Genomic DNA, 15,658 nt, shown 5'->3' on the forward strand with positions numbered 1-15,658 from the left:
ATTTTACTTAGAGGACAGGGTCTTGCTGAGTTGCTTAGTGCCTCCCTTTTGCTGAGACTAGCTTTAAACTCTCAATCCTTCTGCCTCAGCCTCCCCAATCACTGGGATTACAGGCATGTGCCACCACACCTGGCCAGATTATACTTTTTATGCCATTGTACTCTTTCAGGCAGTTGGTATTATGCTTTGTTGATACGGAGTTCTAGTATAAATGTTTTCTCTGTATTGGATTATGTTTTGGCCTATATTCCATAACAAACAATTTATTATCAGAAAATGTGTCTATTAGGAAATTATAAAGTGAAGTAGTCCTTTAATTGTTTTCTTTTTCTTCAGACTGTTTTGCTCTAAAGGAGCTCAGCTATACTTCTCTGTTCTAGATTGGTTTGTAATTCTGAAAAAGAAAAAAATACTTTCTATCAATGGTCTCATGTTTTCAGGATTTTTTTTTTTGGGGGGGGGGGTACTGAGGATTAAACCCAGGGGCACTTAACCACTGAGCCACATCCCTAGCCCTTTTTGTATTTTATTTAGAGACAGGGTCTTGATAAGTTATTTAAGGGCCTCACTAACTTGCTGAGACTAAATTTGAGCTAGCAATCCTCCTGCCTTAGCCCCTGAGATTACAGACTTGTGCCACTGTGCCCAGTTTAGTAGGATCTTTAACATGCAAATTCATTAAAACTTCTTTTCATTATTTTGACATTGAATTTTATCAAACGAATTTTAACCTTAGCTAGTTGAGATGATTATGGTTTTCTCCTCTTAAGCTGTTAATGTGATGATGCCATTTATAGATTTTCTACTTATCTCTTTTGCAGTTCTGGGAAAATTCCAGTGCTCATGATACATGTTAGTATTTCTGGAATGCACATTTTCCACATTTTTACAGCTTTGGAATTAACATAATTTATAACTAGTGGTATTTTATAATCTCTGTTGGCCAAAGAACAGGTTCTGCTATGTCTTTGCCCATCCAAAAGCATCCGTATCAAAACTTAAAAGTAGGCTGGGGATATAGCTTAGTTGGTAGAGTGCTTGCCTTGCATGCACAAGGCTCTGAGTTCAATTCCCAGCACCATGCGCGCGCGCACACACACACACACACACACACACACACACACACACACACAGATGGGCTAGGACTATAGCTCAATGGTAGGGTACTTGCCTTACACATGTGAGGTAATGGTTCTATCCTCAGCACCACATTAAAAAAAAAATAAAGGTTTTGTATCCATCTGCAACTAAAAATTGAAAGTGATGGAATGCTCTTTCAACCCTTGAAATCTAACCACTATCAGAATGGGTTTTGGAAGGGAAGGGAAGGCAGTTAGCCAGGTTTCATCAATACTTCCAAAGCTGGATTAAAAAATAGATTTGTTCTGCATAATTGCAAAGCCATCCTAAGAGCTCAGTTTTTGTGTTTTTTCCCTTTGTGAGATTATTTAAAGATAGGATTAAGAAAAAAGTTGAATACCAGTGATCGAATTGAAGTGATTCCAAGAATCAGATTCTGAATGCAAAGGGAAACCTTAGATGTATTTTGCATGTATTTCCCTCTTTATATAGTTATATGCACTATATAGTTATAATAGTTGCAGTAGTTTTATATGCTAAAAATGTTTAAATTTAAAGACCCTTTCAATAATTATGAAGTAAAATGTCAAGTGATAAGAAAGTATGTATCCTTATTTGTTTCTCATCTCTTTTCTTTCTTAATGGTACATAAAATAATGGTGCACTTATATTCAATGGCATCTTAGAGTTGATGTAATACAATATTTTTATTTTACAATGCTGAGATTTTGTTTGGATTGTTATGTGTTTATGATCATTTTAAAATGGATTTTATTTCTATTCAGGTATGGTGAGGCCAACAGAACAGGAGTTGATTGCCTTTGAAAAGATTGTTTATTACTCAGAGCTTCCAAGAGGAGAGGAACATGCCATACCATACAGGGCCACACAAAACAACACTAAGGTTGGTAGCAGTTAGAAAGGGTGGGGGACTGTGAAAAAAACCTTTATTGTGGTTTTCAGGAAAAAGAATGGGCAAAAAAGGGCAAGCTGACTAGTTAGGTTTAATATTGGCTAGTTTGAATAATTTCATTAGACTCAGGTGTATTGGCTATCCCTTCTTGTCTGATACCTGGCCCTTGGATAATTAGGGCAGGGAAGTAGTGTCCCAAAGGGTGAGTGCCCCATAAAGGAAGTTGAGCTGGGTATTTGTGTCTGGATTAGTTAGTTTGCATAGGAAGGGCAAGTTTATAGGAGAGTCTAGAAATTGGTTATTCCTGGAGAAGTTCTTCCATAATTGCAAGGTCATAGATGTCAGAGCATCAGATGTAGAAACTAGAAAACATAGTGCATGTAACAATTAAAATTGTTCTATAAATTTTCTTCCTCGTACTGTTCTTGTCAATTTTGACATGTAGGTTATATTGTCCTATTAGAATAAGTTTGGAGTAATCTCTTTTTTAAAAATATTAAAGAGTATTCATAGGATTGGAATTTAAAAAAAAACAGTTTTTAAAAACTTACTTAAAATGTCTTGTCTTGGTATTTTTTTGTGGCAACATTTTTCACATTCAGTTTCTTTAATGTATATGGGACTATTCAGCCATTAAAATTCTTCCAGAATTTGTTTTGGTAAGTTATTTTTTCTAGGAATTTATCCATGATATCCTCATCTTTTGTAGTTAGTTCCTTTTTTTATTCCTGACATTTTTTGTCTTTCTTTTTTCTCTCCCTGCAGAGAATCAACCTGTGGCATTACTGGCTCTTTTATTGTGCCTATATGGTCTGTTTCATTGAATATCTCTCTTTAATATAGTCTTTCTTTTTATGTGTCTGCATTTGTTGTAATTTTTTTTTTTTTTTTTTTTGCAGTGCTGGGGATTGAACCCAGGGCCTTGTGCTTGCGAGGCAGGCACTCTACCAACTGAGCTATATCCCCAGCCCCATTTGTTGTATTTTTAACCTTAAAAGTTGATCACTCAGTTCATTGTCTCCCCCCACCCAGAAGATTTTATTTTATTTTATTTTGGGGGGGGGGTACTGGGGATTGAACTCAGGGGCACTCAACCACTGAGCCACCTCCCCAGCCCTATTTTGCATTTTATTTAGAGACAGGGTCTCACTGAGTTACTTAGTGCCTTGCTTTTGCTGAGGCTGGCTTTGAACTTGAGATCCTCCTGCCTCAGCCTCCCAAGCCGGATGACAGCATGCACCACCATACCTGGCTAAATTTTTATTTTGTAGTTGACAAAAATTATATTTATTTATGGTACAGCATGATGTTTGCATATATGTATAAATTGTTGAATGGTTAAATTGAGCTAGTTAACATATATGTTATCTTATATAATTCTCTTTGTGTGTGAGTGTGTGTGCGTGCGTGTGTGTGTGTGTGTGTGTGTGTGTGTGTGTGTGTGTGGTCCTGGGGATAGTAACCAGGGCCTTGTACATGCTAGGCAGTTGCTATACCACTGAGCCACATCTTGAGCCCAACTTACTTGTGTATGTGTGTGTGTGTGTGTGTGTGTGTGTGTGTGTGTGGGCTAAGATCACCACAAATCTAGTTTGCAGCAACTTTCAAATATTAAAATTTATTGTTACTAATTATAACCATTGTGATATACAATATAGATCTCTTAAACCTATTCATCCTGTATACTGAAATTTTCTTTTCTTTTTTTTTTTTCCTAAAAGAAGGGTTTAATTCTATAAATTTCCCTTGAAATTTTACATTTGTTGTATCCAACAGTGTTTTTAAATTATTTTATCTAATTTATTTGTTTTTATATGGTGCTAAGGACCAAATCCAGTGCCTCACACATGCTAGCAAGCACTTTGCCACTGAACTACAGCCTTAGCCCTCCAACAAGTTTTGATACATGGTGTTTTCATTATGATTCCAATCTAGTATTTGAAGTTCCTTATGAGTTTCAGAGAAGCATGTTCTTTATTTGTCAGGAAAGGAGTTTTAAGTATGTCAAATCAATCAAGCTTGTCCTGTTTCTTTATTTTCATGTTTTTTGTTTGTTTAAATTGAGGTAGTTATAATGAAACCTTGTGCTTTGACAGAGCATTTGTCTATTTGGCCCTAAATTCTATTCTTTTTTAAAATGTTTTTAAAGGAAAATTTAAAAATATACAGAAGTAGGAACAAACCAATGCCTGTTAGTCATATATCAGTTTTGTTTGTTTTTGTGGCACTGGATATTGAACTCTCAGGGGTGCTCTACTACTGAGCTACATCCCCAGCCCTTTTTTTTTATTTTTTATTTTTTATTTTTAGTCAGCTAAGTATCCCAGGCTGGCCTTGAGCTTGCAATCCTCCTTCTTCAACTTCCCAAGTTGCTGGAATTACATTGTATGCCACTGTGCCTGGTTCTCATTTATCACCTTTAACAATTATTGTTGTATGATGGTCTTGTTTTGTTTATACTCTTATATTTTAACCACTTTCTCTGACCTTGATATTCTTTGAAACAAATCCTGGACATCATAACATGATGTAATTTTATCCATAAATATTAACCTTACCATATCATCATTTATATACTTTAAAAACACAGCAAAAATTACTTAATATTATCAAATATCTAGTTCATATTTATATTTTCCAGATTGTCATACATACACATATATATAATATGTGTATATTTTTGGTACTATCTACATATACTTATAACAATACATGCCTATAGATAGATAGATATCAAATGTGTGTATATATATGTATAATATATGAGGCTATCCTAGTACATATGAAGTGGCATCTTACTAATGACACCAATCATTTTTTCATGTGCTTGTTGGCCATTCCAATATGGTTTATCACATTCTTTGAAGAAATATATTTGCCTTTTTTTTTTTTTTTTTTTTTTTTGTGGTACTAGGGATTGAACCCAGGGGCTTACTACCTCCAAGCTACATCTCTATATCCCTTTTTTTTGTTCTGTTTTTTTCCCCCTCTCAAATCAGGGCCTCACTTAGTTTCCCAGGCTGGCCTCAAACTTGCAGTCCTCCTGCCTTAGCCTCCTGAGTTGCTGGGAATACAGGATGCGCCATCACCTGCATCCCTTTGCCTGTTGCCCATTTTTAAATTGGGTTGTTTGGGATTTTTTTCTAAGAGTTGTATGGTATTAGCTCTTACAGTTATTTATATTTAGTTTTCCTGGCACTATTTATTTAAGAGAGTGTCTTTTTCCATTGAATGCTTTTAGTACCTTGTCAAAAATCATTTAATCATCAATATAAGCATGTGTGGACTCTCAGTCCTATTCCATTGTTTTATGTTATCCTTATGTTAGTACCATGTTTTTTGTTTGTTTGTTTGCCATGCTTTTGATCAAACCCAGGACCTCAGGTGCTAGGCAAGTGCTTTACCACTGAGCTACTCCCCCTACTCTAAAATTTTTATTTATTTTTATTTTTGTAGCCCTGCATTCTTGATTATTGTAGCTTAGTAGTAGATTTTGAAATCTGAAAATAGTCTTCTTTTTCAGGATTGTCTGGTTATTTAGTTCTTGCAATTGCGTATAAATTTTAAGATCGACTTTTCCATTACCTTACAGAAAACCTAGAGTTTTAATAGGGATTACATTGAATCTATAGATCACTTTGAGTAGTATTGCCAGTGTAATGATATTATCTTCCAATCCATAAACACAGTATTACTTCCCATTTATTTAGGTCTTCTTTAATTATTTTCATCAATGTTTTCTAATTTCAATGTATAAGCACTTAATCTCCTTGGCTAATTTCATTCCTGAGTATTTTATTTTTGTTGATTCCTAAAGCTTTTGCTTTCCTTTTTTTTGACAAACAACAGAGTAGACAGCCACAAAATATTTTAAGTCAACTTTTTGTGTTTTTTGTTTGGTTGGTTGGTTGTTTGATTTTGGTGCCAGGGATTGAACCCAGGGGTGCTTACCACAGAGATACATCCCTTTTAATATTTTATTTTGACACTGTCACAGAGTTGCATGGGGCCTCACTAAATTGCTGAGCCTGGCTTTGAACTTGTGATCCTCCTGCCTCACCCTCTTGAGTCACTGGAATTACAGATGTTTTATAACAAATGAATCTTCTACAAGTGTCTAATCTGCCATATTTCCTTTAGCAGAAGTCTCATTTTACTTTTTAATCCTCTTTGAAAAAATTTTATTCTTGAGTAATATAGTATATGAAATTTTTAAAAGAGCAGAAAGATATTTTTAAAATGCTCTTCTGTAGCCCGAGAAGTAACTACAGATTATTCTGGAATTTTTATAATAAGTTAGATCAAGATGTAAGTGATTATTTAAAATTCTAAAGGGAGGACGAAGGATATGGCTCAGTGATAGAATACTTGCCTAGTGTGTGTGAGGACTTAGGTTCAATCCCTGGTACCAAAAAATAAAATAAAATCCTAAGTAGAAGCAATTTAAAGATATTCACAGCTATATATAAAATTAGAACTGGTTTTATAACCTTACAAAATCATCTCAATTGAAAATCGCTAGGTCTAAATGACTCAAAAGTATTTCATGGGCTGGGGTTGTGATTCGATCATAGAGCGCTTACCTAGCATGTGTGAGGCACTGGGTTCGATCCTCAGCACCAAATAAATAAATAAATAAAAAATAAAATTATTTTTAAAAAGGAAACATCTTGAGAAAAAGTATTTTGTATGAATATTTCTTCATTTTCCAAGGTTTGCCAAGCTAATATTAAGTTGTATGATTATATTGTAATGGTAAGAATTGTGTTCAGTAGTACCTTCTTACCTGCGTATTCATTTTCCATGGTTTCAGTTACCTAGTCAATATTGGTCTGACAATATTAAATGGAAAATTCCAGAAATAAACAATTCATAAGATTTAAATAACTTTTATTACAAGATACTGTTTGTTTGAAGCAGTCTTGATTTGTTGCCTAAGCTATCTTCAAACTCATGATCTAGGAAGATCATTCCTCAGTCTCCCAAGTAGTTGAGATTGCAGATGGAGCCACCATACCTAGCTGAGGATGTTGTCATAATTGTCTATTTTATTATGAGTTATGTTAATGTCTTCCTGTGCCTAGTACATAAATTGTTATCCTGGGTGTGTATGAATAGGGAAAAAAAACATAGCCTCTATGAGTTTGGTACTATCTGAGGTTATAGGCATCCACAGGAGTATTTGGAATATATTCCCCATGGATAAGGGGAGACTTCTGTATACCTAATCCCTATCTATACAGCCCCCTGAGTAGCTGGGATTATAGGCATGTGCCACCACACCTGGCTCAGACATCTTTTCTAAAATTATATAATGTGACAATAGGACATATCCAATTCATTAAGTTAAAAACCTTTATTTGCATAAATCATTCTGAAGTGAGTAATTTAGAATTATTTGTAAGGGTATAAGAACCCTGTTACAGAAAAGCAATTTTAATAAGCCAGTATTGGGATGTAATTAAGAACAGGATGAGGGAACTACAAAATCCTAATCTTTACTCTATATCGAATGTATTATAGACAGAATGCCTTGGCAAGTCATTTAACAAAAACTTTGTCTTTATGATACTCATTGTAGAAATGATTTTACCTAAAGTGTATAAGGTACCACAGTAGGGTAAATGAGAGATTTGTTTAAGATAAAAAAATTCCATAAAAATGTTAAATACTCAGTTGATCATGTATTTAAACTCTTTCAGCTACTAAACAGTAGGAGAAAATGGAATTGAGTGTGATGCCAGCATGGAACAGTCTAATGATTCATTAAGAGTCAACTGTAATGATGATGAAGCGTCAAAAACAGATGCTGAGGAATTTGAGGTAGATATTCAGCTGGGAACTTTTTTTTCATTCTCAGAAAAAACAAGATGCCATTCATTAAACAACTTTTCATGCTTAAGGAAAAGTTACTATATTTAATGATTTACGAATTTGAATATTTACCCACATATTATGTCATACAATTAATTTTATAAAGCTTAAAGTGATGCTTAAACATATTCATAAAAGTTTATGTGCAAGGAAAAATCTGTATATTTAATTATATTTTATCTTAGAATATATTCTCACGGTCAATTTTATTTTAATACAATTTATGTTAATAAAATTGAGATATATAAAATAAAATTTAAAAATTCACTTGAGAAATACCTTGTGTAAATTAAAAACTCTTGCAAAAGAAAAATGAATAATTGCCTGAAAAAATAAGTTACCATTTTTATTATATACATTCTTCTTTTTAAAAAATAGTAATCATATATTTTACAGTGACTAAAGTGTTTTGTTTTGTTTTCTTTTCTTTTTCTTTGCAAAAGCATCTAACCTGTATGGACTCTAGGGATTCTTCTTTTGGACAAAATGATACTCCTACAGTTTTACCCATTTCTGCTCCTCAAGCAAATAATTCACTCATTTCACAGAATATACCAGGGCCCCTAACTCAGACACAGACTCTTTCTGCAGAGCAGTTCCATCTAGTGGACCAAAATGGACAATCTGTTCCATATGAACTTCATTCATTGGGGGATTCTAATGCACAAATGGTGAGTGTTTTTTATAAATAATCAGTTTTATGCTATTCAGCAAAATGTATTAATCTTACTAGATAACCTTGTTTTCTTAACACTGTTAACTTATATTGTGTATTTGTGTAGTAATGACTTTTTTTTTTTTTTTTTTTTTTGTACTGGGGATTTAATCCAGGGTGCTTACCCCTGAGATATATCCCGAGCCTTTTTTTTTTTTTTTAATTTGAAACAGAGTCTGGCTAAGTTGCTTAGGGCCTAAGTTGCTGAGGTGGGCCTTGAATTTGCAATCCTCCTGTCTGAGTCCTATCTCAGAGTCTTGGGATTATAGGCATGCACCACTGCACCCAACTGTTAATTTAATTTTTATGTAAGGATTTTAAAAGCTTTTGTTTCAGGACTACAAATAGTATTTAGTCAGTCCTTTTCAGCCTCTTAAACCTGGGTACACTGGTGCTTTGAGCTAAGTTGGAAATGCAGCATTGTCTGTAACTAGTTCTTAACTATCCAAATTTACACATAACTTACATTTTTCTCAATATAGTCATTAGAGTGAACTCAGTTATTGATTTATCAACATCTCATTCATTCATTTACATGCCACATGCTGGTATCTCTCTTAAGGAAAAAGCAATGGAGCTACCATTGGTATACTGGGAATTAGACCTATCCTTCCTGATGTTTGTAGGTAGAAATGTGTTGCATGAATCATAATGCTTACAAATGAAAAAGATGAGAATGCTGATATAAACTGTTAGCTAAAAGTATTTTTGACCAAATTCCATAATTTAAGTAATTGAAATAAAAATTATTGAGAAAACTTGTTACTCTGTTTAGTAAGAATATATATACATAACACTATGAAGAATAATGTCTCATTTGTTTGCCAGAATTTTCCATATCTTCTCCAATGTACCTTTATTACTTTTATAATAAGATTTTGTTGTTGTTGTTGTTATTACTGGGGATTGAACTCAGAGGGGCTTAACCATTGAGCCACATCCCCAGCCCTTTTTTAAAAAAATATTTTATTTAGAGACAGAGTTTCACTGAGTTGCTTAGGGCCTCGCCAAGTTGCTGAGGCTAAACTCTTGATCCTCCTGCCTCAGCTTCCTGTGCCACCACACTTGGCAAGAATTATTTTTAAAAGCATAATAACTTCAATTATATATTATACCACAGGGAAACATTTTACCAAGATTTAATCCTTGTTTCGTTTCCTAGAGTGTTCTAGAGTTTATGACATTTTTCTTCTTTCTGATTCTGCTAAATTATTTAGATTGTTGAGTGGAGAGTAATTGGTGGAGATGTACCAAAGTGTAGAGGAGACTTTTTTTTTCTTCCTCCTAGTACTAGAGATTGAACCTGGGGCCAGGTGCATGTTAGGCAAGTGCTTTAGCACTTTGGCACTGGACTTCTCTAGTCTAAGAAGTCCTTTTTCTATCTGTTTAGGCTTGATATATTTCTGGGCCTGTGCCTGGACTGAAAGGGGTAAGCTTCTGTAACCATACTAGATCACCAGCAGAGGTTAAGATACAACAAATAATTTATATGTGAAACAATGGCATTTTAATTTTTCATGTCCAGAATATCAAAAAGTGATATTCTGGGAAACTTAGTGGAGCTTTATGGGATTTTTTTGTTTGTTTGTTTTTTTATTTATTTTATTTATGTATTTTTTATTTATTTAGTTTTTTGAGACAGGATCTTGCTATATTGCTCAGTTTAGTCTGGAACTGGTGGGCTCAAAGAATTCTGCCTCAGTCTCCCAAGTAACTGGGACCGCAGGCATACATACTGTAGCACCTGGATTTTTAATAAATTTTATTTTTTAGAGCAGTTTTAGGTTCACAGTCAAATTAAGCTAAAGAGACAGAGATTTCTGCATAAATAGCCCCTGCCCTCACATATGTATAGTCTCTCTCATTACCAACATCTCCCATCAAGTGGAACTTTTTGAAAGAAATAGAATTTTTTTCCAATATGATTTTTTTTTATGTAGAAGCTATCATGGAACTTGTAAAGATTCTGTGGTGAATGACTGTGCAATAGATGAGATTTTGGAGTAAAGTAGGGTTGATATTTTGAGTTTATTGGAAACACAAAGAGACCATTAAGTATAAGACTACTTAGCTAAGGTTAATATTTTTATTAATTTTATTTATTTTTATGGTGTGCCTCAAATAGAATATATTGCTACAGATGACTTTTCAATATCGTTTGTTTTCATAGTAAAGATGAAATATAATTAGCTATTTTTAATTAGGAAAGTAATGTCATCACCATTGTCAAATACATGAATTGAAAATAATTTTTTTAGGTGCCAGGTGGAATAAGCAAAAGAGTGGGAAAATGAAGGTAACTTCCACTGTGCTTGGGAAACAGTTTCAAAATTAATGTCTGTGGTTGTTTCATAGATGTCTTAACAAAATTTTCATATGATTAAATAAATTATAAAAAATACATGTTTAATTTTATTTTAAATAGTGCTTAATTTGATTAAAATAGTACAACATTTTTATTTTCTAATAATGAAGAAAGTCATATTTTTCAAAGGTATCAATCTTGTAAGGGGAAAATTTTTTAAACAATATTATTCTTGCCTTTTAAGTTCAGCAGGATTTTTTATGTTGTTTTTGCTACCAAATTTTGAGAGGCAGTACAGAGTAGTGGTTTATAAGGAGTCAGATTGCTTGGATATGAAATTTAACTTGCTTCTAAAAGTTTAGCTTACTAAATTGTTCTGCATAATCTTACATGCATTATGTAACCACCGTATGATAGTTTCCTCATTTATTAAAGGTATATACTTCATATATATGTGATGAGGATTGAAGGAGGTAATTTACATATCTAAGGTCCTGTCACTTAGTACGAACTCAACAAATATAAGCAGTTGTTATCATCAAAGTTTACAATTGCTTTCTCATGTTGAAGTAATAAGAGGTATGGCAAGATATTTTTATTTCAAGAAATGTGATAAACACTGGGGGAAGGATAATTTCTGGGACAAGTTTATGATTTTGTTTAAAGTATTCTACTTTGCTGAAGTTTTCCCCTCCTGATTAATTTTTTTTCTTATTTAAATTCACATATTTTTCAAATGACTCTTTTAAAGTTGGAATGCAGTCTCCATCAAACATCAAACATGTTCTCATGTTCTGCATAATAACAAGTAAATCTAGGAGAATGGGTTTGAATGATTTAAGAGTTACCTGCAAAAGAGAGGTCAGAAGACTGAGTAGAGCAGTAAAACTGTGCCAATGGGGGCCAGTATTAGGTAATTAAGTTTATATGTAGTTCAAAAATGTATTTTCAGTAGCATATTGGAATAAGCTGTATTTTCAAATGGTAGACTGCAAGTGTTTTTCTTCAATTTCACGTGCCTTTTTGGTTGATACTCCTCTAAATTTGAGACAGTGGATTCAATTGTTAAATTAAAAAAAGTACAATAAATTCCTATTGGGCACTCCATTGTATTCTTTATGGACTAAGACAGGTGTATAAGTGCAGAGATACAAAAATAAATCTTGGTTAGTTAAATATCTAACAATTTAACCGTTTTAAACTAATGAAAATGATTTAAAATATAAGACAGATAATGGCCACACAAATATGTCAAACACGAATGGATAATACAGTAAGTAGCAAAACATAAATGTGTTAAGTCCAATCAGACCTTTTTCAGATTACTAGGTAATTAGACCTCATGCATGCACTATAATGATTAAGACCATAGGTAGTTAAAAACAAGCTGTTGGGTCAAACTGCCTGTTTTGAATCCTAGCTTTGAAACTGCCTGTTTTGAATCCTAGCTTCACTACTTATCAGTTATGAGAACTTGAAAAAGATTTTATGTCTCAAGGTTTTCATTTGTAAAATGGGGGAAATAGTATCTATCATAGGGGTAGTTATGTGTTTTAATAATTTACTTAACTAATCATTCTGTTAAACCACTGTAGGCATATGCATTTGTTTTTGTTTGTTTGTTTGTTTGTTTAATGCTTCCAAGATGATCGTTGCTAGCTCATCAGAAAATGGACAGGTGCTTCGTGTAATTCCACCTTCCCAGTCAGGAATGGCACAAGTGATTATACCTCAGGGGCAGCTTGTGGATGTAAATAGTCCTCAGGGTAAGTAGTAATGGGAGATAAGGGATTTGAGAATGTTTTGAGGAACAAATATATATTATACTAAATCACCTTATAAAAGTCAGTGTTAACATTGATCTCTTTAGGTAAGATTATGAACTGAATAATTAGAAAAAAATTTCTCAGCCCAAATAAATTTCAAGTTCATTTTTCAACTCCTGTCTAGGTTAGCTGTCTATTTCATATTGGAATTCTATGAAGCTGGTTGACTCCTGCTTCCTCCCAAATGACCAGTGAGCATAAAATAAATTTTTCTTAATTATAATAATGGTAATAATAACAGCAACAATAACAAGAATATAGTGCTTAGCTACAAGAAGATTTTTACATTTGCATTTTCATAATATTTTGTTAGTTATGTGAGTCATTACTTTTTTTTAGCTATGATTTTTTTATCCTCTTTCCTTTATTCCTTCAAATTCAGAAAGGAGAATCATGCTCCCCATTTATTTTTACATATTCTTTCTATATGTTTGATAATATCCCTGTTTGTTCTCTTCTTTTTGTTTCCCACTCTTTTCTATTTGAATCTCTTTTCTAATATCATAGCTACATTGTTTTGTTACTCCTTCCTATCTAATGATATAAGGTAGATATGTTTACCTTCATTTTATGATTGTCTGTCTTTGTTAACAGTCATTAAATGTTAAGGAAAAAACATAGTTTGCAGAAAGCATTATAAACACAATATACAAGAAAGTTTTGCATTTTCTTAGTATATTGTAAAACTCTTTAATATAACAATTTCTACCACTTTTATATCCTAGATGTTTGACATAAGTTCCAAAAACTCAATTGTAAAATTTCAGTAGTCAGTTTTACAAGTTAAATGTAAATAGGTTTATCAGAGACATTCTCAATAAAGCATTTTAAGTTTTGTTATCTTTAGTTTCAGAGCAATTCTTTCTTTTCCTATTACAAATATTTAAATTCTAGGTAGGTACAGTCTCATAATATTATTAAAGATACTGATGTCACTTTTTTCTTGTTCTTTTTATTAAGATGTCTCTGAAGAGAAACCCAGTGACAGAAACTTACCAGCTATAAGAGTGGACATTACAGCTGACAACACCAGTAGTTACATTCTTCATCCACACACATCCCTTGGATTGCCCAAAAAGTCAGCAAGCAGGTAAGTCAGTGAGAAAGAGGAGCTCATCTTTTGATATCACCATGGAAATCTTTTTTAAAAAATTATCATATCTGAAACTGGCTGACAGTAGAAAAGATCAGAAGTTCCAAAAAAAAGAAACTCTCATTAAATGTTTCTAATTATTTTTATGGCTTCTTGCAAAGAACAAGTCTACTCTAGAAGCTATAAATGTCAAAAGTACTACTTTTCCTCAGTGACACTTACCTGCTATCTTTCAAAGTAATATGCAAGTGTCTAATAGAGTTTGAAGATATATCCATTATAGATCCTAAACATTTTTAATGGTTTCATCCCATTTTTATGTATGTGATTCCTCTCTGCCAAAGTTTACAGTTTTTTGCTAACTTCTCTTTCATTTTTTTTTACCTTAACACTTTATAATTTAGAAAAATATTTAAAGTATATTATTATGTATCTAAATTCTTTTAATTGTTCTATGAAAGTGTTTTTGAAGTAAGACAATATTTATGACAATCTTAGAGCTTACATACTATTACTCTATACAAGTCACCTGAAGATGTTTTATTAGCTTATTTTTGATAATTGGAAAATAATCATATAATAAGAGTACAAAATAAGATTTGGAAGAGATAAGAAATAATTAAATTTGAGGAGACTACAGGTACAAAGAACAAACTTTGGCCTTTCAGTTGAAAAAATAGCAATTACTAAAGAAAATGATAATTAATAAGCCATTTAATCAATCTGTAGTTATAATTTTTTATTGATAATCTCAATATATTGTTTTGACACTAAAAAGAGGAAGAAATTAAATGTGTTTTGGGTGTGTGGGTGTGGGTGTGTGTGTGTGTGTGTGTGTGTGTGTGTGTGTTTCTATGTTTATATGTATTCTTTCCCTATTCCAGAATGCTTGAAGAACCTTTATTGGCTCCTCTTCAGTCACTTTCTTCTAACACACCTATATGGGCCTGCCGTCTTAGGAGCTGTGAGGTGAGTTAAAAATAACCCTTACCCAGAAATTTTTTTTTTTAAGTTTATACTCCATTTTTATTTCCACTGGTATGAATGTTTTTCTCCAATATGACAGAAAATTCTGTATTTCTCCTAGCATGAACTCCATGTACATTTTTTAAAATTTATTTTTATTGTAAACAAATGGGATACATGTTGTTTCTGTTTGCACATGGAGTGATGGTACAGCATACCATTTGCGTGATCATATATTTCCATAGGGTAATAATGTTTAACTCATTCTGTTATTTTTTTCCTTCCCCCCCACCCCTCCCACCACCTCTTTTCCCTCTATATAGTCCCTCCTTCCTCCATTCTTGCCCTCCTCCCCCCCATTATGTATCATCATCCGCTTATCAGAAAGATCATTCATCCTTCGGTTTTTTGATTTGGCTTATCTCACTTAGCATGATATTCTCCAGTTTCATCCATTTGCCTGCAAATGCCATAATTTTATTATTCTTCATGACTGAGTAATATTCCATTGTGTATATATACCACAGTTTCTTTATCCATTCATCAATTGAAGGACATCTAGGTTGGTTCCACAATCTGGCTATGGTGAATTGAGCAGCTATGAACATTGACGTGGCTGTATCTCTGTAGTATGCTGATTTTAAGTCCTTTGGGTATAGGCGGAGGAGTGGGATAGCTGGGTCAAATGGTAGGTCCATTCCAAGTTTTCTAAGGAATCTCCACACTGCTTTCCAGAGTGGCTGCACTAATTTGCAGCCCCACCAGCAATGTATGAGTGTACCTTTTTCCCCACATCCTCTCCAACACCTTTTGTTGCTTGTATTCTTGATAATCGCCATTCTAATTGGGGTGAGATGGAATCTTAGTGTAGTTTTGATCTGCATTT

At 33.2% G+C, this 15,658-nt stretch overlaps 1 protein-coding gene across 1 annotated transcript in view; it reads left to right on the forward strand.

Annotated features, from left to right (window-relative positions):
• Positions 1 to 15,658, forward strand: part of CARF (calcium responsive transcription factor) — an 85,898-nt gene that overhangs the window by 38,724 nt on the left and 31,516 nt on the right. Inside the window, 6 exon segments of the mRNA XM_079130596.1 lie at positions 1,866 to 1,984; positions 7,696 to 7,816; positions 8,311 to 8,538; positions 12,533 to 12,653; positions 13,674 to 13,803; positions 14,691 to 14,775. Of these exon segments, the coding sequence (XP_078986722.1) occupies positions 7,739 to 7,816; positions 8,311 to 8,538; positions 12,533 to 12,653; positions 13,674 to 13,803; positions 14,691 to 14,775 (642 nt within the window). The 5' untranslated portion in view covers positions 1,866 to 1,984; positions 7,696 to 7,738.

Source organism: Sciurus vulgaris (genome assembly GCF_902686455.1).
Source record: "Sciurus vulgaris genome assembly, chromosome: 3".
In the NCBI taxonomy this organism is placed as follows: Eukaryota; Metazoa; Chordata; class Mammalia; order Rodentia; family Sciuridae; genus Sciurus; species Sciurus vulgaris.